The 25,801-nt window shown below is 52.3% G+C and overlaps 1 protein-coding gene across 4 annotated transcripts in view; it reads left to right on the top strand.

The window, feature by feature from the left end:
* LMO1 (LIM domain only 1) overlaps positions 1-25,801 on the top strand; it is a 52,352-nt gene that overhangs the window by 10,034 nt on the left and 16,517 nt on the right. For 3 of the 4 annotated variants that reach the window (XM_059929535.1, XM_059929533.1, XM_059929532.1), the window contains one exon: positions 24,884-25,097. In XM_059929535.1, coding sequence (XP_059785518.1) covers positions 24,884-25,097 — 214 coding nt within the window. Of the gene's footprint in view, positions 1-14,892; positions 14,913-24,883; positions 25,098-25,801 lie in introns of those variants that run through there. The other variant, XM_059929534.1, reaches the window with a different exon arrangement.

Here is a 25,801-nt window from a genome sequence, read left to right as displayed (position 1 = left end):
TCTATACCTTCTCATCTCTGCAGTGAGAACAACCACATCTAACTGGCGTGATTGTTATCAGGATTAAATGAGATAATGTCCATGTACACCCTTGATAAACCAGGAAGCCTCATGCGTGTGTGAAGAGACAGTGCTCTCTACACAGCCACAATATGATCTGAAATAGTCCTGTGCCCAGGTCAGTGCCTTGCTCACTGCCAGGCACTGGGTCCTAACCCTCCCTCTTCTAGTTTATCCGTAATGGCCATCAGTCACCACTGTCCAGGAAGCAGGGTAGTCTCACTACTCACCCCTGTCCAGATTTCCAAGGCGGGTAGCACCATGGGAAGAAGGCTCCAAGACCACTCTTTGCAAGCCCTTCCATTTACACGGGCATGGTTGAGGCTGGGCAAGAGAGTTGCCCAGGGTTATGTAGGGAGTTAGAGCCCAGAGCTTCTGCATCTTGTAGTGTTCCATGCCCGGCTTCCATGCCCTCTGCCTGTACCCAAAACACGATAAGGCTGAATGGTAGAAATCTCCAATGAGGAGAAATGTCAGTTGGAACAAGGCCATGTGTCTGGGCATCCTACTTATGACCCTACTGACAGCCCAGGGCGCATGGTGCTGTCCTCAGATGTAGGTCCTCCTGGCAGGTGTTGATGGTTGCTGACGTGGCCTGAGACTTCACGGACTGGAGAAGCCCCAGAGGTGCATGTGGCCTGTAGCCCTTGCGGCCTTCCTGCCCTACCTGGAGTTGAAAGACATTGAGGCACACAGGGCATCCTTCCCCGCTCAGGCTGAGCTTTTCGTGGTGCTGCTAGAGTGAGTTTTCCTGGTAGGTCTGTACTCAAGATAAGACTCCACCAGGGGAGTCAACTTGCACTGGCTTGCAAGAGCTGATTTTGCACATCTCTTCCCAGCTTTGAGTTCAGTGATATCACATGGGTAGCTTGACATCAGCCATAGTGGAAGTATGAACACCACGGAAATTGGCAAACACTACAAATCAAGGGTTTTTTCCCCAGAGAATCAGTTGTGAGATATCTGTCAGCATACCAGTGGATTGCATTCATCTGGGACTCTGGACCCAGCTCTTTCTGTTCTGCCACCACCCTTCTCCCATCCCATCTACCTCCTTTCAGAGGACCCAGCCTCTGCTACCCTGACATTCTGCCTGAGACCTGCTGCCACACTAAGCTGGGCAGGTCTAATATGTCCACTCTGGTTTTGTGTCCCATGCAGACCTGGCATTTGCCTCTATACCCTTGCTCATGTTGTCCCCTTGCTGCATCCTCTCCCCTTTGGTTGGCCTCGTAGGAGCCTACAGGCGGTCAAGGCCTCTTACAGACCATTCCAGGTCCTGCTCAGAGTCACATCCACCCAACCTAGCAGCAAGCTCATCTCTCATTGGTTGGAGTATGTGTATTTTGTGTTCTGGCTAAGGCAGGAGCCTACAGTGGCTGACATAACTGGGGGCAAATTAAAAGCAGATGGTAGAGAAGAGTAAGCAGGCTGGTCCAGGTAGCCGAGGCAGATGCCCCAGAGTGCAGGCCTACCGGGTCAGATTGGGTCCCTAGCTCTACCTCCTGCCCCTTCCTAAGTGGGCTTTCTTGAATGGCCTACTGTCTTCAGGTGTAGCCTGCTAGCATGAGTCAGGAGACCTGGCTTCTAGTCCCAGCTGACTGCTGTGTGACTTCAGACAACTTCCTGAGCCTCAGTTTTCACATCTCTACAATGGAAGCAACACCTAACTGACACCTAATGTCCATGTACACACTTGATAGGCCTGGAAGCCTCATGCCTATGTGAAGTGACAGTGCTCTCTACACAGCTACAGGATGATCTTTTTGGCTTCAGCCTCTCAGTCTTTACACAACAGTTCTTGTTTCAGTGAACCCTTAGTTAAAAGTGAGCATTGTACTGTGCATGTGTATCAGTTAGTTATTGCTACTTAACCAACCACCCAAAAACTCAGAGGCTCAAAACAACAAACATCTATTTAGCTTTCGAACCTGTGGGTCAGTGATGGAGGCTGGGCTTGGCTAAGCAGTTTTTCGGGTCTCGGCTAGACTCACTCATACCTGAGAGATGGCTGATCAAACTGGATGCTGGGGATAACAAGACTATGTCCCTCATCATCCAGCAGGCTCTTCCAGATTGTTCTCAGGCTGGAGGCAGGTCCAGGAGAGAGAATGGACGCAAATCTTCTTGAGACCTAGGCTTGGCTCTGGGATGTTGTCACTTTACATTCTGTTGGCCAAAATAAATCACAAGCCCAGCCCAAGTTCAAGGGATGGGGAAACAGATTCTATCCTTGAAGGAAGGAGGTGGAAAGTCACATTGCAAAGGGAGTGGATAGGGGAAGGGGTAGAGATGTGGTGCCGTGTGCAGGTCTCACAACTCGCAAGCCCAGGGCTGGGCTGGGAACCCAGGCCATCTGCTCTCCTCTGTGCTCTGCCGGCTCCCAGCTCCCCCGTTGTGGCTGGCCGTCTTGGGGATGGGGGAGAAGGACACTCGGGGTAGGGGGAGCTCATGGGAGAGGGGTGGAGCCAGCAAGAGGATGACTTGGGGTGGGGGTGAGGGAGGCTTGCGGTTGGGGCACTTGTTGGGGGCTGACATCAGAGCCCTGGCCCATTCCTCCATGGGCGAGCCTGGAGGGGGACCACAGTGAGGTCAGTCCCCGCTGCTTTCTCTGGCTTTTCCTCTGTCCTGCAAAGCCACCGATTGGTTAGAAGGGGCGTGAAGCTCCGTGGTTCCCAGAGCTGATTGAAACCTGGACATACATGCAGATGCAGCCAGGCGGGAACCAATTCATTGGTTAGCCCCTTGCCTCAAAGCAGGGCAGTAGGTGGGCTGGTGAGAGGCCCGTGTACATTCATAAACCAGCTGATTGAAAAGCAATATTTCAGATAAATACAAGCCAGCGATCTATCAGTGGTTGTAATAAAACCCAGGCTTCAGGCTGTGATTTTATTTTGAAATAATAAGAATTGCTTGATTCTTTTTACTTGAGTTACCATGGTAATTCCAGCGTGGAGCAGTGTTATATTGATTTAGAAAGTGGACAGTAATATTTCTTTTGTGTTATTCTGTTTCTAGGCCTTGATTTCTAATTTCCACTTGGAGATTACTTTTATAAATTTCTTAAGTCCTTCCACTTTTTTTCCTCTCTCAGTATAATTTTCCTCTCATACGCCGCTATGTTCTGAGCTTATTGGTTTGCTCTTATTTTAAATTAAACTTGCTGGTTTCAAATATTGAAATGACATCTTTGTCTGTGTCTGTACTTTGGTTTAGCAAAATATTACAGTCTGACGCTTTCTGCTTAATAATTTAAGGGAGGCATTCTGTCGGCCCTCACTAGGTGCTGATAACTTATGACTCAACCAACGCAAGCCTTAAACTCCTGACATTTTAATATTGTGTGGTAGGAGCGGCCACCCCTCTGCTCTGAGTCTCAGTGGAGAAAAATCCATGTGGTACCCCAGAAGGGAGTTTTAATAATTCAACTTTGCTGGTTGGCACAATGACTTGATAGAGAAGGGGAGGGAGGCCAGTTTTTCTCGGGTAAGTGGGAGCAGCTCTGGTCTGGGCTCCGATGGCTCCCACGAGCACCTGTCTTTCCTCTCCCCTGAATCTTTAAAAACTCCAAATCCTGATCCCTTGGAGACAGATTGTCCAGGAAGGATTTGGGGCGGGGGGGGGGGTGCCTGTGGGTGCCATCATGAATTCTTAAACTCTCTGTTTCTCAGTTTTCCCATTTGTAAAACAAGTGGAACTGGCTCGGGCTTTGAGTCAGACAGCCTGGGTTCAAATCCCGCTTCGGCCACTGAATAATTCTAGATAGTAAACTGAATAGTAATTCTTACTGGTAAAATGGGTATGATCATGAACACCTTTTAGGTCTGTTGAGCCTTCACCCAGCACATCTCTTGTTGGTCTTAGAGATGGTTGGTGCGGTCTCCCTACCCTTCCTAGGGTTTTAGGAGGAGCAAGGGAGAAAGCAGATGTGGGTGTGCTTTGGAACGTTTACTCTGCTCCGGACATGCCTGGGGTTCAGAACTCTGGCAGGACTGTTCTCTGGAGAGGACCCAGGGTGATGGCTCCACGAGGAAGTGGGTCAGCTCCACCCACTTTCCTGGTCTGCCCAGTGGAGAGCAGGGACCCTGCTGTCCTCTGTCCTCTCCTTACAACACTACACAGCAAGGATGGGGTTCCAGAAGGAAGCTCACAGCAGCAGGGGTTGTGGGGCAGAGATCTGTCCACAGGCTCTGTCTCTCTGGCCTGAAGAAAGGTCCCTACTGTCCTGTGTGTGTATGCCAGTGTGGTGGTGTATTAGTTATCTCTTGCTGCATAACAAATTATTTCACAATTTAGCAGCTTAAAGCAACACCCATTTTTTAATCTCACAGCATCTGTGGGTCAGGAGTCCAGGTACAGCTTAGCTGGGTCCTCTGCTCAGGGTCTCTCACAGACAATGATCAATGCGTTGGCCGGGGCTGTGGTCTCGTCTGAAGGTTCATCTGGGGGAGTGAGCTTTCAAGCTCACTCATGTGGTTGTTGGTGAGATTCCGTTCCTCATGGGCTGCTGGACTGAGGACCTCCATTCCTCACTGACGGCTGATCAGAGGCTGCCCTCAGTTCCATGCCTCGTGGGCTTCCCCGTTAGGGCAGCTTGCTTCCTAAAACCATCAAGAGAGAGTGTCTGCTAGCAAGCAGGAAGTCACAGTCTTTTATAAGATGTGACACATGTAATCACAGATGTGATAGTCCATCAGTTTTGCTGTATTTTCTTCTTTGGGAGCAAGTCTCTAGGTTAAGCTCATACTCAAGGAAGTGGAGGGGGTGGGGTTACACAGGGTGTGAAGACCCTGTGTAACAGAGGATCATTAGGACCATTTTAGGAACTGACCTACTGTGAGAGGTCAGCCTCTGGAACAGCATCTTAGGCCCCAAGGTGTCCAAGGTATTGGGAGGCCTGGTACCTCTGTTTTCTGCATCACCTCACCCCAGGGAAGGCCACAGATGTCTCAAAGCCTTTCATTTCATCTTCACAGCACCTTTGGGAGGCTGGAGATCAAACACTAGCCCCATTTTGCAGAGGAGTAGGTTATGCCCAGAGAGGGCAAGCTTGCAAAGCAGCCATCCATTACTCCAGGGCCTCTCTTCTGACTCAGAGGAGTTGAGGGTGGTTCCTTCCTGAGCCAGCCTCCCCACAGCTGTTGGACTGAGAGCCTCAACCCCTCGCTGGCTGTTGCCGGGCCAGGTGGAGACGGTGTCTTTGAGGTGGCCTGGGCAGAGGCCACTTCAGCAGTTCCTCACGTGGGAACAGGGCTGAAGGAGGCTCTCCTTTGGGCTGGGACCAGAACTCATGCATCCTCAGCCTGGCTCTGCCACCAACTCACGTTCCTTGGGAACGTCCCAGTACGTCCCTGGGCAGGCCTCTTTTCCTCTCTGGGTTTACGTTTTCCCACTGATGTTTCAAGGGTCGCTGGCTGCTTGATGCTTAGTGGTACTGTGCATGCAGACGTGACCACTGGTGGGGAATGGGTGGGGTGAGGCCAAGGCCAGGAGAAAGAAACCACCCTGTTGACATTTCTGTGTCTTTCTTTGGTCTCCTGGGGTCAGGAGAAGTAGAGATCCCAGGTGAGAGCATTTGTGGCCTCCGGCCCTCCATACTTGGTCTTGCCATATTTGAATCCAGGTGGACGGTCCCATCCCTGGCTGTTCCCAGGCAGAGCCTCAACTAGGAGGCAGAGGGGACCCTTGGAGTAGGCCCAAAGCCTGGAGACCAGTGAGCAAGTCACAGCCTCAGACCTGAGAGGACCCTGGTCAATTATCTCCTTTTATCGATGGTTGGAGGGCGGGGCACTGAGGCACCAAGAAGCATCTATTTCCTCTCTCAGCTGACGTTGAGATACTCAGCTGAAATCTCAGCTGAGATACTTTCTGAGTAGAAAAGTCTGGGGCCCAGCAGAGGCTGCATCCAACCTGGGATGGGATATCAGGGCTGAACCCCATCTCTTTGCCTGTCAGTCAGAGGCTGTCTCTTGCAGGTGGCTGCTCTCACCCCAGCCAGAAGCTGTTTCCCAACTGCCAGGCATCTTGGCAGGGGCTAGGGCTCCAGAGGAGCAGAGGGCAGTGGGCAGGGCTACCTCGGGCACCAGGTCCTGACCTGGTACTCAGCCCAAGTGCAGAGTGTGATGTTTTGACCTGCCTTTTTGCCCCGAGGATGTGTTCACGCTACTCTTTGATCCTCAGAATGCTTTATCAGAGTGGTGCTAAAATATGCCTTATATAACGAGAATAACATCTCATTAGTATTACTGTAAATGTAAAAGAACAAAATGATCCAGGAAAAAACTTAAATTGGTTGAAATAACTAACACAAAGCAAAACTGGCAACAGCTAAGACTGCACCTGGCAAAATATGTTATTGACTAAAAATTGACAGAGGAATCAAATCTTCCTGATAAAATTTATCTGCCGAAGTTGGCTCAGGAAATATTTTCTGGTAGAAATAATTACTACAAAAGAAGTCTCAGCAACAATGGAAGTTCTAATTTGTAAGATTTGATTTGAACCCAAAGCTGATCATAAACCAAATAGTCACTTAAAAATTTAAAAATAATTTATCCCAATGAAAATAATTTCAATAAAATGAAAATGGAGAAAGAGGAAGAAATGGTTTAACTCTAGTGAATAGAAAATTGATCAAGACATTGAACTGACTTAATGAAGCTCCCTAAGAACTACTTTCTTGATGAAAAATCATCAATGTTGATATAATTCTTATTAACATATAGGTGTTAGGGGCTAGCCCCTAGTAGATGTTTAGTAAATATTTGTTGAGTGACCTGTGAGTGAATGAGTTAACAGGAGAAGGAGGGCAGGAGGAGAGCAGAGAGGATCATAAGAGTTCCTTTATCCCAGAGAGAGGGCACATTTCCATTTTATTAAGATCATTTGGGCTACTCTGGAATGTTTTTCGACACCACCAAGCTATTCTCCAATTCTCAATGGTCACCTACTGTGTGTCCTACAAATTTAACTCAATTCTGACACTATCTACCTAGAGATGACAGGTTAAGGGCTCAGTCCCACCAGACTGCTTCCACTTCAGAGGCCAGTCGCAAGTCCAGGTTGTCACCTGTACTTCTGACCAACACACTGTAAATCGGGGTTCACCCCCTCCTCAGGTGAGATAGTTTCCTAGAATGGCTCACAAAGCTCAGGGAAACATTGACTTACTTTTACCAGTTTACTCTAAGGAAATGATAAAGGATACAGATGAACAGGTAGATGAAGAGGTACATAGGGTGAGGTCTGGAAGGGTCCCGAGCACAGCAGCAGCCTCTGTCCCTGTGGAGTTGGGGTACGGTGGACATGTTCACCAACCCAGACCTTATCAAATCTTGTTCAAGACTTTGTATAGAACTTCATCACTGGCCACTCCCCAGCCTTTCCTGGAAGTGAGTGGGTGAGGCAGAAAGTTCTAACCCTCTAATCATTTGGCCTTTCTGGTGACCAGCCCCATCCTGAGGCTACCTAGGGCCCTCACCCTAAGTCACCTCATTAGCATAAACTCAGAGGTGCTCAAAAGGGACTCCTTATGAATAACAAAAGATACTCCTATCACTCAGGAAATTCCGAGGTTTTTAGGAGCTCTGTGCCAGGAACCTGGAACAAAGACCAAATATATTATTATACTACATCTACTCTGTGGAGAATAATTGGAGGGCATAAAACTAGGGGCAGAAAATAAAAATAAAAAACAGCCATGATGTAGGAGGGAAGCGTTCTTCCTTTGGAGCTTTATAGTGTGACCACTGTAGTGTGACCTCCAGCCTCAGACTGCCCCCTGCTCCTTCCTGCAGTTTCCTTCCTTCCAAGCTTGCAGTCTGGGCCTGGGGCAGTGGCGGGGGGATGCAGATGGGGGTCCAGATGGTCAGAGAGGAGGCAGTTGAAGTCCAGGAAAGAAATGGTGGAGGGCATGACTAGAGCTGTGGCCTTGGGAATGTGGGGGGCTCCTCTGAAGTCTCCTGGTGGTCAAGATCTTGGCTAGAGCGTCTCAGCTACCAGCAGCAGGGCCTGAGTTTCTGAAGTTGAGCCCTAGGGAAGGCAGACTCTGACTGCAAGCCTGTCCATACCCACTCTTGTCCCGGAGACCCCTGCTGGCCCTGCCCAGCTTTGGCCTGAGGCTTCCGCGGCCCCTACACGTCCTCTTCTGTGGCTGCCCTGTGACTGGACCAAGATCCTGGCTTTCCAGACTACAAAGGAGTGAGCCAAAGCCTCTAGGCCAGAGGCAGGCAGGAGCACACCAGGGCAGGGAAACAGCAAGTCCAGACCTGCCCAGCTACCCACTTCCGAACTCCTGTGATCTCATGTGATCTGTCTGTAAAATGTTTCATGGCCTTCCCAGCTCTGGGCCGGTTTTCTTTCTCAGACTGGCTTCCACGAAAGCTCCTGATTCTGGGAAAGAGCTAAGTCTCCCTACCCTTATCTGTGTCTAATACAGTCCGCCCCCTGATTATATATGTGAGTAGGACTGGCCCGAGAAGAGCAGAACTTGTGTCTAAGCGCACTTCCGTGGGGAGCTGAGTCTAAGGCCCTGCCTCTGCAGTGAACTGTCCCTCGGGGCATCTGTGTACAGCACCGCTCCTGCCTGGCTGCCCAGGGCCTAGAGAGCCACCCAGCCCAGTCCACACTGGCCACACTCTTCTCCCCGTGGCCCACATTCCCAGGTGCTCTGCCTTCCCTTCCAGGGGGAAGGCTTTGGATTCTTTCCCTCAAGAGGAGAGAAACCCCAATAGCGTCCGTCCAGACCCCAGATTCAGGGGCAGCTGGGTGCACCCTGCCACAGCGCAGGCCTGACTCCCTCTGCCGGCCACATGCTTCATCTCGAGTCACCCTCTCAGATTAGCCACAAAGGGTGCTGCCCTAGCCTGGGCACTGAGCTCTCCCTCCAGCAGTTTTCATTTGACCCAAAGGCAGCCTTGTTGCCTTCCTTCCTGGCCTGTGTGGCCTGGATCTGAGCTTGCACACCCTGTCTTGGGCGGGGCTCTCAGGCCCTGGGAGAGGATAGCACTCTTTACTGAACCTCGGCTGGGGGCCTGGAGGGCCTCACTCTGATCCTATTCATACTGCATGTACCGTAACTTGTGGTACCCGATGTAGGACAAACTTGGGGTCTAAAACAGGGACCCTACCCAAGAGTGTGCCCAGTTTGCAGGTGGGGCATAGGCCTCGGAGGATGCAGAAATTTCAACAAAGAGAGATCTAGGAAGACAAAACACGAGTGTAGTAGTGGAAGCAAATGGGTCAGAGAAGAGTGATGGATCCAGTAGGGTCTGAGTTGCCTAGGAGCAGGGCTGGAAGAGTGGGCACAGTCAGATTTCTGGATGGGAGGGACTGGGGAGGGAAGCAAGGGGGTGATCTGGAGCCCTTCCCTATGAAGTAGCTGGGGTGAGGTCGGGTGACCAGGGCCCGGCCTCTCTGAGGGCTGGCTGCTGGACCTCCCAGGACCCCTCTCCTGATCCCAGGACTTAATTTTTTATGAACTGGTTTCTCCTGTTCTCAAAGGAATATTTGTTTTGTTGTTTGTTTGTTTTGCCTTTCTTTATAACAACTTTATTGAGAATAATTTGTATGCCACCAAATTAACCTTTTAAAAATGTGCATTTCAGTGGTTTTTAGTATATTTAGAGTTGTGTGACCATCACCATTATCTAATTCAAGAACATTTTCATCACCCTAAAAAAGAGACTCCATATTCATTAGCAGTCACTCCCCATTCCCCTCCTCCCTGGCAACCACTAATTTACTTTCTGTCTCTATGGATTTGCCTGTTCTGGATATTTCATATAAATGGAGTCATACAAGATGTGGTCTTTGTGGCTGACTTTTTCCCTAGCATAATGTTTCCAAGGTTCATCCATGTTGTAGCATGTCTCAATACTTCATTTCTTTTCATTGCCCAATAATATTCCATTATATGTATATACTACATTTTATTTATCCATTCATCAGTTTATGGGCATTTGAGTTGTTTCTCCTTTTTAGCTATTGTGAGTAATGCTGCTATGAACATTCATATACAAGTTTTTGTGTGGACATATGTTTTCATTTTTCTTGGGTATATATTTAGGAGTGGAATTGCTGAGTCATATGGTAATTCTATGTTTAGGGATATTTGTTTTTCACTTTAAATAAACAGTACAAGAGTGTTTAGGAGAGAAAGCATCCTTGACTGTCTGAGCTTTGGGAAAGGAGCTTGCCTGCAGCCTGGTCCCCCGGGCTCCTAAGGGTCAGCGGAACCTTGGGTAAGTCCTTTCCCCTGCTGGCTTCAGTTTTCTGATCAGTGAAATGGGGTTCTTATGGATCCCTGCTCGCCTCAAGGGCTTTTGTTAGTAATTACTACTTACATAGCGTGTCAAGGATTGCAAAGCACTCCGCTTGTTTTAGCTGCTTTGCTTCCTTGGCCCCACAATTTGGGTATTATTACTTGAGTTTTGCTGATGGGGAAGCTAAAGCTCAGAGAGGCTAAAGGACTTGACTGAGTTTACATTGTGGGTTAATGGCAGAACCTGAACTTGAACCCAGACTCATCAGAGTTCAGGTCCCTGGCCTGAACTCCTGTCTCACCTGTGTCTCTGGGCAAAGCAGGGCATTATGCAAGGGAGATCCCTGTCTGAGCAGCCATCACGTTCTATTCTCCATCCTGGGTGCTGGGAAGTCAGGGCCCAGACGTGGCAAGGTGTGGGCTCTGAGGCAGAATGGTGCTCTAGGAATCAGGACTTTGCAAAAGTCCCCTTTTACCTGTGTGACTTTGGATAAGTTGCTCCACCTCTCTGAGCCTCAATTTCCCCATCCACAAAATTGAAACAGTAATTACTACTCATAGCACTGGAAGGGGAACGTGGTAAGATGTTGTATAGGAAATGCCAAGCACGATGCCAGGCAGGGAGAAGGTGTTAGGTTATAGAACACCCGGGGAGGGCTGGAAGAGGGTGCAGAGCGCTGCGGGACCTTTGAGGAGACGTGGCTGGATTCTGGGCTGGTCAGAGCCGGTGTTAGGGAGGGAAGGTGAGAGAAAGTGGGCTGTGCCAGTGTTCTCCAGCCTGGGGCTGCCAGAAACCAGGAGAGGTTTCCAGGGATCTCACAAAAACCTCCCGTCTCCAGGAGAGCTTGTAGACAGGCCCTGCTGGCACCAGCAGTCCTCACCCCCAGCCTAGCCCACAGCTGCCTGAGAGGGGGGCTTGCATGACTGCCTAAGTTAACCCAAATGGTAAGAAAACACTTTAAATTTATTGTGACATTTGGATTTAATTAAAAAGTACACACTTAGGGAAGTAGAACATAATGGGGAGAGAGGCAGGGTGGCTTTTCCCCTCCTTTCTTCCCCAAACTAATTAGCGTTGTATTTTAAATTGTTTATGTGCCGCTAATCATCGTAATAAATCATTTATACTGAAAAAGACACAGTCGGCTGTGCCCGCCACGTAGGTTCCGCTCTCCGGGCTCTATCGCGAACAAATTGATCTGGAAGTGAATTTATTAACCACTGGGGAAGAAATCATTAGTGCTTTCTCTAAACATTCCCCAGGTACGCTTTATTGCCGCAGTTTATGCTGTAACTAAAAGGAGCATTACCCAGGCCCATGTTGTAATTTCCTTACAGAGCTGACAGCCCACTCCCAAGCCAGGGGGTGGGAGGGGTTGGCGAGGCCCTGCCTCCTCGCCCATAAGTGGTCTGGTGACCCCAGCCCTTTCCCAGGGCTGCTCATTCCAGAAGGGGCCCCTTGAGGTCTCTGCAGGCCCAAGGCCTTGGCTACCTTCCTGGGGCCTCTCAGAGGAAGAGTGGTTCACAGTCGATCGTGTTTCTGTCTCGGGAGTGTGGCTTACAGTTGGGGGTTTAGCCTCGGGTTTGGAGAACTGAGGGGCAGGGGCTGTGAGTCATTGAGGTCATACAGGCTTGTTGTGGACCAGCTTCCCCACCCGGAGACGGGAAGGCATCAGCGGTAGGCTGATCGTACGCTTAGAGGAACCAACGTGGCTGAGCAGGAACCCCGGCCGGAACAGGGGCTGCCAGGAGCATCCTCTGCCTGCAGGCGTCCCAAGGCCCCCCTCCTGCGGCCCCTGGGACCTCCTCCTAGGATTGGCTGAAGCAGTCTGTTCTGCTCAGCTTCCTGCTGAGGCCCGCTGCCCCGTGTGTCCCCATGCACCTCACAGCGCAGGGCCAGGATGGTGCTCGGTGTGCCATACATGGTCTGACAGGTGACAGGCAGCATGATTGTCAGCTCCCTGGTACAGATGCCATGCCTCAGATCATGCAGCCTGTGGCCACAGCAGGCTGGCTACCCTGTGATGCTTTCTCTCCCTTTGCACTGGGGGCTTCAGACCACTCTCACCTCCCAGGGCCTGCACTCCAAGACCCTCACGGCGGGCTTTCTCCCACCAGGTTTCTTGAAGGGAAATTCACTTCTGAACCAATACCTTCTCCCTAGGAGCCCATGGCTGCTCTAGGATACAAATCCCTGCCTGTCTGACTCCAAAGCTCATGTTCTTAACAGCTTCATCCACTGGGGCCCCATGAGCCTCCTCAGCCAGGTTGGGGGTGCATGGGGATCTAGCTCACGTGGGCCTTGCCTTCGGCTCTTTTCATCCGGGTCTGCAAAGGAGGGGGGAGCAGCCCCCAAGGCCTCAACAGGAAGCCCCAGGACGGCACCTCAGGCAAGTACCCCAAGGTCGTGCTGGGTCCTCAAGAGCCGAAGGCACTCCTGTCCCTGCGGCTCCCGGGGTCTTTCTCCCAGCTCTCTCACCCTCCCCTCCCTCATGCAGCCCAGTGGCTAGCAGATGGGCCCCGGCTGCTTTGAGAAGCAAGCAGGACCCAGCAGCTGGCTAGACCAAGCCTGCCTGGAGGGTCCCCTCCTTGCGTCTAGAGAACACATTTAAAAGTTTGAATTCAAAATTGATTTTGAAGGGCCCTAATCTCCGATCCCCTGGCGCTCATGGTGTGTCTGCAGCTCCTGCCAGACTCTCGTTTTCTGGTTCAGCGCATTGGTGCTCGCGTCTCTGTTGCTGTGAAATTGAGACTCGTCTGAGAGTCGGTGCCTTCCTCCTCCTCTGTGGAGACTGCAGGCCCCTTGGGAGCCATGTTTCATTAGATGGGTGACGCGAGCTTTCCGGGTGCCCAGGGAGCAGCTGAGTTGCTGTCTGGGGAATGCAGCTTCCAGACGCTTCCCCACTCGTTCCCATAGCTGTGCAGCTCCGAACAGCATCCTGCCAAGGGCTCTGGGGGCTGGCTGCAGCAGCCCAGGATGGGATGGGGCTTGGAGGAGGCTACAGATAGAGAAAGACTTGGGACCTGGGGATTTTCTGTAGCAAACTTCAGGGGCTTTTTCCTCCTACTGGCCCTCAGAGGCTCAGACTAGGCGGGGAGCGGGGAGTGGGTTACATCGTTAAGCCAAAAGGACCCTCAAGTGGAGAGTTGCAGGGGCTAGATATACGCCAGGGAGGAGGGGTGCCCTGGCCACAGGTACAAAGGGAAAGACTGAAATGCCAAGGTTACACAGATGCCTGAGCTCCAGGACTCCACTGCAACCCGAGAGTTGGGATGTAGTATTTACCCATGAGGAGAGGCACCGAGGGGGGGCTTCATTCCTCATGGGTCTGCAGGGCTGAAGGACAGGATTGCTGCCCCTTTATCTAAGGAGTAGAGGGTTTATATTTGCACAGGAGCAGTCATTTCTCAGCTGGAGCCCTGGGGTGGGCCTATTCAAATTCCAGATAGTGGCAGGCGGGACCTAGGCACTGTCACAGTTGAATCTGCATTTGTTTCTTAGAGCTGCATAGCTACAGGTGTGTGGCACGGGGCAGCACCAAGCCAGATTAAGGCTCCCATCTCTGGGGAGCCTGCCTATCTGCGTCAGCCCACTCTGCCCAGCAGACTCTTGCCAGTAATATCTGGATAGATTCCATTCAATCTCTTCATCCATCAATTGAACTGATTAAAAAACTGGTTAAAAAGTGACCGCTATGGCGTTCAACCCTGGGGACACAGTGGTGAACAAGACAGAGCCCCCAAAATAGGCCTTCATGGGACTTACATTCTTATAATAAAATTCTTAAACATTTTCTTAGGTAAAATCACAAAAAAGTAAAACAATTACAGATTGTGGTAAAAAACTGAGAAGGAAATGACCAGGGAGTCATTTAAATAAGGAAATAAAGAGATCAAGGCTGGCCTCTCTGAGACGATATTTAAGCTGAAGCCCCCAAATGAGAAGGAGCCAAGCACATGAAGAGACAAGGAAGGGTGTTCTGGGAAGAGGGAAACAGCAGGTGCAAAGGCCCTGAGGCAGAAGGGAGATCTGGAGTGTAGCTGAAGCACATTGCGGGTGGAGGAGCAGAGGCCAGACCACGTAAGGATATCATGGGCTTAATGAAGAGTGTGGATGATATTCCCAGCCCACTGGAAGTTAAGGAAGGGTTTCAAGCTGAGCAGTGACCTGACCTACTTTGTTTTGAAAGATTTCTCCAGCTGCTGTTTGAAGCTGGATTGTAGATACTAAACAAGAAGCCAGTGGGGTGCTTAGCTGAGAGTGCAGTGAAAGATAGTGGTGGCTCTGGAAATGGAAAGAAGCAGGTGGGACGGGGTGGGGACCAAGCAGGGAAGAGGGGATGAGGATGATGGAAGGTCTGAAGATGACTCTGAGTTTCTGGCCTGAGCACCTGGCTGGATGATGGTGTTAGGACCGTGAGGGGAAGCCTGGGTAAGGGTACAGGTTTTGGGGGAGGAGATCTAAAGCCCTATTTTGGATCTGTTGCTTTCTAGATGTGTCTGGGGCTTTACAGAGACAACCTGAGGATGAGAAGAGAAGGCCTACACCCGTGCCGGAGGAGCACACATTGCAGATAACTATGCAGTTAACGTAGGCATCATTCCCTGTGACAAACTCCAAAGAGCACATGCAGCTTCTGATGTTTCAAAGTGCCCCTCAGATTCTGTTTGCAGCTGCTCCCATGTCTCTCGGTGCATTGCCAGGTCCCCTTCAAGTTATCGACTTGGTCCCCTAAAGCCGTTGCCTAACAGCAGGCTGTGCTGGGTTCAGCTTCCCTCAGCAAGGAAGACCCGTGAGGTATGTGTGGAAACGCCTCAGCCCCTCCATCTCTCCACACTGCAAGGTCCCCGCGGGCTCAGGCTTCTGGACCCACCATTCCTCAGGATGTTTGTCTCTGCCAGAACCTGCTGCAGAAATGCCTGCTGCTTCGGACTGCTGCATAGGAAATGGGTCCTCTGGGGGGATACTGGAGACCAGAGGCCCATCCTTCCCTGATTTGTCCCTGTAAGGTGTGTTTCAGAGCTGCCTTCTTTTGGCAGGGCCCAGTTTGGGTCCAAGCAGAAGTTCACTTTCCCCATTGCTTAGGAAAAAAATGACACGATGCTGCCTCTAGAGAGAGCAGGAAGGGGGTGGGGCACTTCCTGGCCAGCAGCCTGGATCCAAAGCCCTGCTTGGCCACTCACAGGATGCCCCTGGGCAGGTTGTGTGATTTCCCTGACCTCAGGGTCATGATGAGAATGAGCATTAACGAATATAAAGCATTTGGCCCGTAGTAGGCATTCGGTGCGAGGTGTTGTCATGTGGTCAAACGCCGCAGTTGTTTGGGGATGGGACTGGACAGTGCTTTCCTTCGGCCTCTACTGTGGTGATCTGTGGAGACCAGGAGGAACTTGGCACTTCAGAGACGGCAAGCGTTTGCTGGACCCCCTTTAAATTTCTTACCTTCAGCCGGGCCCCTCTCCAGCTCCCCCCACACCCTCCCCTCTCCCCTCATTCACACAGAGCCCCTGGCTGTTGACTGAGACTCCCCGACCCTTGTGGCTCTGCGTCTGGAGCCACCAGCTCTCCCCTCACAGCTCGGCTCTCCCCAGTGAGGCTTCTTCACCTCTCTCAAGGCTGCAATGCAAACATCTCTGCTCTGCCTCTACATGGCCTTCCCGCTCCCTTCCCAGCCCTTGTGCTGTCTTTGTCCTTAGATTCTGGTCTGTGTCCCCTTTCTGGCCCTGCCAGAAGCCCTTTCAGGATCCTACAGCAGCAATAGCTTCTGAAGGAACAACAGGTGAGAAGCAATAGCCTGTGACCCACCAGAGCCTGGAGACAGTGCACTGCCTGTCATCCCTCCGGGTCTTAGTCCGGGCCCTGCTCTAAGCTTGCCCCCCAGAGTCCCGCCCTAGCATCTCCTGTGTCCAGGCTGCACAGGAGAACCCAGATGCTGCCCCAGCAAGCCTTCCTCACCTGGGCTGTTCAGGGAGGCCACGGGGTGTGTGCTGGGTGAGAAACGGAACTCTGGATTCTGGCAGGCCAGGGCTCCGATCCTCCCCCTGCCGCCTGTCAGCTGTGTGACCTTGGGTAATGGCCTGAACCTCTCTGGGCCTCTGTTGAGTGGGGTAATCATTTAGTGCCTCAGGGTTAAAATGAGGATTCACTGAGACAACAGATGTAGTGAACAGTGGGTAAATGGTGGGTTTTATGAAGAGGCATATAAAGTCTTGACGGAGACTGAGGGGTCCCCTTCTTAGTTTTTTTGTTGTTGCTGAGGTATCATATATATGCAGTAAAAGGCACAAGTCTCAAATGTTCAGTTCAGTGAAGTTTTCTGCATGTATGCACCCATTTAAACATCACCCAGATCAAGATAAAGGACATTTCCAGGACCTCAGCAGGCTTCCTCACACCTCCTGCCAGGTGATGATACACCCCATTATTCTGACATTGATCACCATGGATCGGTTTTCTGTTTGGGAATTACATATAAATAGAATGATACAGTATCTACCTTTCTGTGTCTGGCTTCTTTTGTTCCACATTATACTGTCTGATTAATGCATATTGTGGTGTGTACTGGTGATTCATTCTTTATCATTGCCGTGTACTATTCTATTGTATGACCATAGCATAATTTATTATCCATTTTACTGTTGATGGACATCTGTGTAGTTTTCAGTTTGGGGCTATTATGAAGGAAACTGCTACGAACATCGTCATACATCTCTTTTGGTGGATATAAGCTCTCATTTCTGTTGGGCGCATACCTAGGAAGAGAATTGGGGGTGGTCATCAGATGTGCATAAGTTTTCTTAGTTGATTTTTTTTAAGCTACTGTGTCCAACATTGTTATAAGTATTTCATGTCCATTATCTAATTCAGTCCTCCAAATAATCCTTTAAAGTAGTCTGTTCTCATTTAGCGGGTGAGTATATTGAGGCAGAGCTGGGGAGTGATGGAGTCAGAATTCCAGCTGAGGCCATATTGTCTGCAGGGACCACCGTCAGTGTGTACCTGCCTGCCTCTTCTCTCGGAGCCCGTTGAGGGGCACTGCTAGAGTCAAAGGGGCCAGTCCCCCCCGCCCCCCGCGCTGATCGCCATCCCGGGAGCCGAGCCCCCCAACCCCTAGGGGAGTTGGAGGCCACAGGAACCCCACTTCCCTCCCTCATCAAATCCAGTGAGCAGCTACCGGCGAGGGGTTGTGCACAGGGGCAGTAATGAGCGTGCTCTAGGTGGCTGTAGCCTTGCACTTCAACAGTTGTTCTCGTTGGCTTTTGATTCCAAATGAGTAGGAAATGCTATTAGTTCAGGCCTCGCCTGGTGCATGGCAAGGCCCTGGGATAGGAGTGCAGTGAGACGAGAAATTGTGGAGATAAAACTGGTGTGAAATGGAGGCCTTCGCATGAGGCTGGATGTGTCCGTGCGAAATGAAGTTACTTCTGAGAAAACGAGATTTAAAGAGATTCTGCAAAATTAGATTACACTTTCAAATTTCCTTATTAAACAGGATTGATGCCGAGGAGGGGCCGCCGGCTGGCTCTGTTTGGGATCCTACTCTGCAGTTCCAGACCCGGGTGTGGGCCCCGCTGGGTACAAGCACCTTGCAGGTGGCAGGGACCCAGACCCTACCCCTCCAGCAGCTGACATGGGTGTGACGATTGTGGGACTGATCACTTCTGGATAATTTCCCCTGCTTTGCATGGGTCCATGTGGGCGAAACCTCAGGGCTTGTGCTCCTCTGTTTCCTGGGGAAAGTGGAATTAAAAACAGAGCACCAGGCCTCTCATTCAGGGGTTTAGTTCAAATCAGAGCTTGATTTATAGCTACGATCCACTTTTTGGAAGTGTAGTTTTTTAAAAGGCAGTAAATGTGCATGTGACTGCTCAGGCATATGTGTGTACATTTTTATGTGACACCCGTGCACGTGTGTCCTTGGATGCAGGGGTGTGTCTTTTCATTGCAACTTACTGAGCACCTACTGTACGCTAACGCTGTGCTGGAGCCTGGAATAAAGCTGTTCTGGGGAGAATAAGCAGACACAGTCCCGCCTCTCGTGGACCTTGTACGCATGTGTGTGATTACACGTATGTGTGAAAGTATGTGTGCAGCTGTGTATGTTTGCACGTGTGACCTGCATGTGCATACCTTCTGTGTCTCCTAATCTCTGTGATGTCTCCCTCCCGGGTCTACTAGCATCTCAAGGTAAGCAGCGCCCCGCCTGGCATCAGAGCAGATGAGTCCAGTGCTCGGGCCCTGAAGACAGGCTGCCAGGGTTCAGATCCCAGCTCTGTCTCATTCTGTGTGACCCATGACAAGTCACAACCTTTCTTGTGCCTTAGTTTTCCCATTGTTGAAATGGGAATAGGTTTCATCTGGAAGGGTATTTGCTGGTTTCTGTGATGAAAGAGGTGCATTTAATGCAAGGTCTTATCCTACATACGCCTGAGGACATCCTTAGAAGTACATGCTAGAATCGTTCCCACTGTGCAGGTGGGGAGACAGACAGGCCTTGAGAGACACAGTGATTTATCCAGGATCAAGAACAGGGCTCCACACAGGAGGCCGGACAGCAGCTGATCCATGGAGCCCCTGCTCTATCTGCCTGCAGGAGGGGCAGGTGCCCCACACCACCAGCGGAGCCTAGGACAGGCTCAGGGGGGGAGACGTGTCAACAGTAGACAGCAATGGGGCCTGCATGGTACCCGTCTCATAAAGCAGTTGTGAGCTGAGCACTGCTCAGTGTTCAGTCAGTGATATGTCCCTGCACAATGCCCTTCGCCCCCAGGAGAGTCCAGCCCAGGCTCCCTGCCTGTCCCCCAGTGTGAGGAAAGGAAGCCCCAGCACTGTGCTGGGCAGCTGTGTTTTGCTGTGTGGGCGCAGATTTGGAACAGTACTGAGGCACGTGGAGAGATGATGAGAAATCCCAAGCCTACACCCGCCTGTGTCCCAGGCCTCCCAGGGCACACAGAGGGACCTGCCCTGAGCTGCCACAGCCCCCTTCTCCTCTGACTGGTCCCTGAAGCAGCCTGTGGGACAGATGGGGCTGACCTCCTGCACACATTTGCAGTGGCCACTAGACTACCCTTTGGGTAAGACCGGGCTCTAACCAGTGCCTGCGTGACTTTAACCACGGTTGCACATTCAAATCAGGTAATTCTCCTCCAAATGTGCCCATCACTGTTGTAACGGCCTGAGATGGAGCTGTGACTAAGGTCATCCTTCCCCGTGTGCTGAATGGGGTGACACCAATCAGAGCTAACTTTTGACTGCCAGGTTCGGTTAGTCCTGAGCACTTCACACGTATTAGCTCCTGGATTCCTCACGGAAACTCTATGAGGGCTATTCTCATATTCATTTTATAACAAAGAGGTACAGAGGAGTTGAGGTCACATAGTCAAAGGTGTCAGATAAACCCAAATTGAAGGAAACTCCATAATAACTGGCCCGTACTCTTCAAAAATGCTAGTGTCTTGAAACACAAAGAAAGGCTTAGGAATTCTTCCAGATTTAAGTAGACTGAACTTGACAACTGAATGAAATGTGTGATCCAGACTTTTATTTTGCCATAAAAGATATTGGGGGAACTGATTAAATCTGAATGGATAGATAATAGTATTAGATCAATGATAATTTCCTGGTTTTGATCATTGTACTGGAGTTACGTGAGAGAATGTCCTTGCTCTCAGGAAATCAAACCAAAGTATTTAGGGGTATAGGGGCTTCATGTCTGAAACCAACTCTCAGATGAGTCAGGAAAAGAATTATAGGAAGGGAGGGAGGGAGGGAGGTAGATGGATAGATAAACAGAGAAGGATAAAGGAAATATGGCAAAATGTTCATATTTAGAGAATCAGGGTAAAGGTTATACAGGAATTCTTTCTATTCTTGCAAAATCTGGAAGTTTAAAATGTCAAGATAAAAAGTTAAAAGAGCAAAAAAACAAGTGTCAGAACAGGAAAGGCATCCCAGGGTGCATGTTAACAATATACCAGTTCCTGTTTGTTGGTCGCAGCTGGCTGCCAGACCCTGTGCTGTGGCTTCCTCTGCAGAACCTTATTCTACCCTCACTATAGTCTGGTGGAAGGAGACTAGTATGGCCCCATTTCACAGATGACAGTCGGAAAGGTAGAGGGGTTTGTGTCAAGCCCTCCAGCTACTTGGGAAAGTTCCCAGATTGGAAAGTAGGTTCTCTGAGTTCAAAGTCTGTGCTCTTAGCCTCAACTCCACTGTTGACTCTGACCTTTGGGGAAGAGTGGGGCAGGCAGGACAAGGCATTTCTTCCTGGAGCAATGGCGGAGGGAAGGCTCTAGGGCAGAAGCAAATGAGATCCGTTTGCAGGATGGAAAGGGATATTATTCCTGGGATTCTACAGGGAGCAGAGCCAGCAGTGCCAGGCAGGAGGTGCTGGCATGTGGGAGGGGACCTCGAATGCCAGGTAGAGTTCCCAGTGGTGGCCACAGTGGCTTCCAGCAGGGGAGCCACAGGGCATGACCTGGAGTGACACGGGGCTGGATGGGGTGGGCATTCTGGAGAGGAGGACCTGCCTCAGAGGAGCTCACTCTGAGCAGAGGGAGTGCTCCACAGCCGGGCTCAGTGTGCTGTCCAAACTGGAGGCACGGGTGGGACCGGGAGCCGGTGGCCTTGGCACCTTAGAGAAGTCCCATCTGAGGGACACGCTGTCCTGGGATAGGTGGGCAGGAGTTGCTGAGGACTTGGGTCTGGCCTGGCAGACCACTCTCGGGGATGCGGGAAGAGCTGAATGACCTCTGGCAGTGCCTCCCGGTCACCGGGACTGTCTGGCTTTTCCCCAGATTAAAGAGCTGAGGGTAAGTGTCTGGCAGCTGGATGAGTCAGACTGGGAGGCTGCCTCCTTCCACCATCAGCCCGCCCAGGGTAGAGGCGGGGTAGGAGTCTGGCCCATCTCCTCGCAAATGTCGTCCCCCTCACACCCCGAGATTTGGGGGAACACACGGGGCTGAGTGAATTGATTTATTTTGCTGGGTCCCGTGTGTGCGTCTGAGCGTGAGCCCACACGCGCATGCAGGGGCAAACATCATCCATTGTAAAATATCAGTGTTTTCATGGGTGAGTAGTAATTACTGGGTAATGCTTTAAAACCTTTCCTGAAGGAGCGCAAAGCTGTTTTTTTCTAAAGTCAGGAGTACATTAAAAGGATTACCATGTAGATTTGATTTTTAGATAACACTAAAATGGGTCCCAAATGGACTTCAGCAAAGGGATGCTATCTCCTTAATGGAAAGTGCATGGCCCGAGGCTCAGCTCCCAGAGCCGGGCAGGGGAGGGAGGGAGGGAAGAGGTGTCTGCAGGGCCGACAGGCAGGCTGGGTGGGAGCTGGGGAGGTAGGACAGGAAGGGAGAACCCAGACCCTCTGGGGAACATCTTGCTCTATTTGGGAGAAGGAGACTATAGATGCCCCCCTTAAAGCCCCTTCACCTTTCCAGGAGTGTTTTCAAGTCTCCTGGGCTAGCCCAGTGAGAGCAAACAGTGTGGGTGCTCGGTAAAGAAGGGAGGGGTGAGTCAGACTTCTCCCAGGACCTCAGCCTTCCCAGGTGAAGAAAGCTCAAGGTCCCCAGATGCTCTGGGACCTCCTCAGCCAGGCTGGGCCCGGTGTTCCGTGTCTCAATGGATATCAGACACTGGCAGAAGCCATGTGGCTTCTTAAAGAGTTCTCTGGGGCCCAGGAAGCAGAGTCCAGCACCCTAAAGCAGGGTATTCAGGCCTTACAGAGCACTCGCTGTATGCCAGGTGGGGGACCTGGGGCAGCGTGTGGCTTTGCTCCCCATATCCTCCCTGCATCCTGTAGGGGCTCGGTCCCACTGGTGATGGAATGACCGGCTACCATGTGGTCCATAGCCCTGCAGGCTCAGCCTCTCTAGGAGCCAGGCCAGATGGAAGATGGAGCAGGACAGACGCTCCTAGTGCTGGGATCCCCCTTCATTTGGGGGCATAACTTAGTGGGCCAGATGTATCCCCTGAGTCATGATGTTCCAGCCACTCACCCCCCTCCCAGTGATAGCACAAGTATAGAGCCCTGGGAGGGCTCAGGGCTGCTGGGAAGGGAGCCAGGCCTGCTGCTAGCCCTGGGGAACAAGGGGAAAATCAGCCGTGGGGGGACTAGAGAGAGGCTTGGTCTGGGGTTTTCCAAGCTGGAATGTATATGCATAGCTATGCTGGCTGGGTGCTCCTTCCACAGGCCCCAGGGACAGTAGTTTTACCCTGGGAGCCCCCAGACCTTTCCGTATCCAGCTCTTTGAACCCCTCCCCTATTTGATCCCCATAGGCCAGGCCGAGGAAGGACCCTCTCAGGCCCCCCTTAGCTCTCGGGTGGGCCTGCTCCCCAGCGGCCTCTCTGGGCTGCTCTGACTCTGTGACTGGGCTGGCCCCTGTCAGAGGAGACGCAGGCGGGCCTGAGGACACAGTCATCCTGAGCCCCATCACTCTCTCAGACCAATTAACCTTTAGAGCTGCATTAAGGAAATTAGGCAGCAAACTTGCCAGCTAACAGATGGGCCCGCGGGCACTGGAGGAGGGAGTATGCTCTGCCTCCTGCCTGCTCTCACCTGTCCTGCTGCTCCTGGGGGCCGGGGGGCCGCCCCCTCTCCAGGAGAAGTCTGAGGAGGCAGCGAGGCTGAGAAAGAGCATAGGAGGGAGGAAGAACCCCAGAGGCCAGCTTGATCAGTGGCTCACACTAGCTCTGTGGACCGTCTGGGCCTCAGTTTCCCCATTTGTAGAATGACAGCATTTGCCTGTACAAACTCTGGGGGCCCCTCTCACCTGACATCTGTGGATTCTGAGACTGAGGTCCTTTGGAAGCTGGTTCTCTCCTGGAGCCTGAGGAAGGGTCACAACCCAGAAGAGGGAAGGGAAAGGAAGCAGGTCTGACTCCCGGGCTGGGAGCAGTGAGGGGGAGGGAGGGAGTGGAGGGATGCCAGGGAATGGGAGCTGAACCCAGAGCCCTGGAGAGTGCAGGGGTCCTGTGGAGACCTTGGGCCCAGGGGGAGGGAGTCTTCAGGGGCTTGCTGGAAAACTGTGGAGGCAGGAGGGCGTGGGCTGTTCCCCCCAGCGGTGACCCCTCAACCCATCTGAGCCCTTGTGAGGGTTGCTTAGACTTAGACAAGTGTCCCAGGCAACCCCACCATCCAGCTGGGCTCTGAGACTCTCCACACTTCCCTCCAAGCCTAGTCTTCACCACTCTCGAGCCTCAGGACTCCACGTGGATGTCCAGGTTCCCAGACAACATCTGTCCCACCTCCTTCTCAACTGCCCCTCCCTATGGCCTCCGGGCCGGGGGCTGGGAGCCTGTGCCTCTGTGCACACACATGCCCACGCCTGCACACCCTGCCTGTGTGCACAGGGTATGCGTGAGTGTACGTGCTTGCCTGCTGGGAGGTCTGCCCCTCCCTCCGGTCAAGGCCATGCTGCAATTCCTGTCTTTTGTACTTACCACTTTCTTGTATGTCGGGAAGCTCATATGGGCCCTGGGAGAGGGCCAGTGTCTCCAAGATTCTTATCCTGGTAGGATGAGCAAGGATGCTGGGGCACCGATGCTCCCCTTCCTCAGGCTAGGGCAGGTAGGAAGTTTGAATCTAGCTAGAAACATTCCTGAGGAAAGCGTCAACTAGGCCAGGCCCAGCTACCTCCCCAAGCACTGACCAGGAGCTCCAGAGCTCCTGCTGCCCCCTGGGAGTATCACAGGGGCATCTCACTTTCTTCTCTTTTTTTATTTTTTTAAATTTATTTATTTTTGGCTGTGTTGGGTCTTCGTTGCTGCGCGCAGGCTTTCTCTAGTTGCAGCGAGCGGGGGCTACTCTTCGTTGCGGCACGCGGGCTTCTCATTGCGGGCTTCTCTTGTTGCGGAGCACCGTCTCTAGGCTCGCGGGCTCAGTAGTTGTGACTTGCAGGCTCTAGAGTGCAGGCTCAGCAGTTATGGCGCACAGGCTCAGTTGCTCCGCGGCATGTGGGATCTTCCCGGACCAGGGCACGAAACCGTGTCCCCTGCATTGGCAGGCAGATTCTTAACCACTGCGCCACCAGGGAAGCCCTCACTTTCTTCTTGACGCCTCCACAATCAAGAGGCTGTAGGCTGACGTGTTAGGTTAAAATGGTCAAGCACACAGCAGTGTGAGGAAGTCTTGAGGTGGCAAAAAGATCTGGGAGTCCTAGTGGACCCCAAGCCCGAGATTCCATTCTCAGGGCTGCCGAAAGAGCCAATGGATGGTGGCTGCATGAGGAGGCCTCAGGCCCACCGTGGATCACACGGCACAAGGGGCAGTGGCTGGATGGAGAGGAACCACTCAGGGAGGCGGGCCTGAGGACTAGCTGTGTGCCCTGCAGCAGAGCAGACGCGGGGCTCCCGCAGCTTCTGGAGGACCGTCACGGGGCAGGGGAGGAGGCCGTGCCATGCAGCCCACAGAGGGCGGGACCCAGGCCCAGGGGAGGCAGCTGCTGGGGAGACAGGGAGGGCTCCTGGACGGGGGCAGCAGAGAGAAGCAGAGGGATGTACCCTGAGGTGGGAGCCGCAGGGCCCACCGTGTCCACTGTCTGTCCATCCGCAGGTATGCCCATGCTCTCCGTCCAGCCCAAAGGGAAGCAGAAGGGCTGCGCGGGCTGCAACCGCAAGATCAAGGACCGCTACCTGCTGAAGGCGCTGGACAAGTACTGGCACGAGGACTGCCTCAAGTGCGCCTGCTGCGACTGCCGCCTGGGCGAGGTGGGCTCCACGCTCTACACCAAGGCCAACCTCATCCTGTGCCGGCGTGACTACCTGAGGTGGGCGGCCTCCCACCCCATTGCACCCCAGCCCTTCTGCTCAGAAAGCCCCATCCTCCAAGGCTGGCACCGCCCTGCCCTGCTCTAGCCCCAGCATCCTGCCTGCACTCATCCCCACCCCTGCCCTGCCCCTTGGACTCACTGCCCAGCACGGGTCCTGGGCGGGCACGTCTGTTACCATTGGGCACCCAAGAGAAGCTTCCCGAGGGCACCAGTCTGGCTCTGGCCCTGCCTTTGCCAGGTGTTTTTGACCCACCCCATCCCTGAAATCTGGGAAGGGACGCCCTGGAGGGGCTTCCAGGAGCAGGTGGGGAAGCTCTGGCTTCCCTGGGCCCCTCTGGCCTGATGGTCTCCTTCTCAATCTCCCCAGGGCCCAGCTCCCCATCTTCCAGGTGGGCCCTGGGATTAAACACCCCCACGCCTGGGGAGCCTGGTAGGTAGCCAGACCCTAGAAGAAGAGGTGCTGATGTTGGAACTTAAAGACCTGGGTTTGAACTAGTTCTGCACCTCTTCCCCCACCTCAGGTTACCCCTCTGCGAATGGTGAAAAGACTAACGCTTCCCCTCCTCGCATTCCTCCGAGCTCTAACCCCCCCTCCTCCACAACCTGGATCCTATTCCCTGGGGCTCCCCCTCCCCAATTAACCCTCCCTTAGGCCATCTATGACATCAGCAAGGCTGGAGGGAGGCCACAAAGCAGGGGCC

Source organism: Balaenoptera ricei, chromosome 8 (genome assembly GCF_028023285.1).
Source record: "Balaenoptera ricei isolate mBalRic1 chromosome 8, mBalRic1.hap2, whole genome shotgun sequence".
NCBI lineage: Eukaryota > Metazoa > Chordata > Mammalia > Artiodactyla > Balaenopteridae > Balaenoptera > Balaenoptera ricei.
Note: the sequence above shows the minus strand (reverse complement) of the source record. Positions and strands in the feature narration are given on the sequence as shown.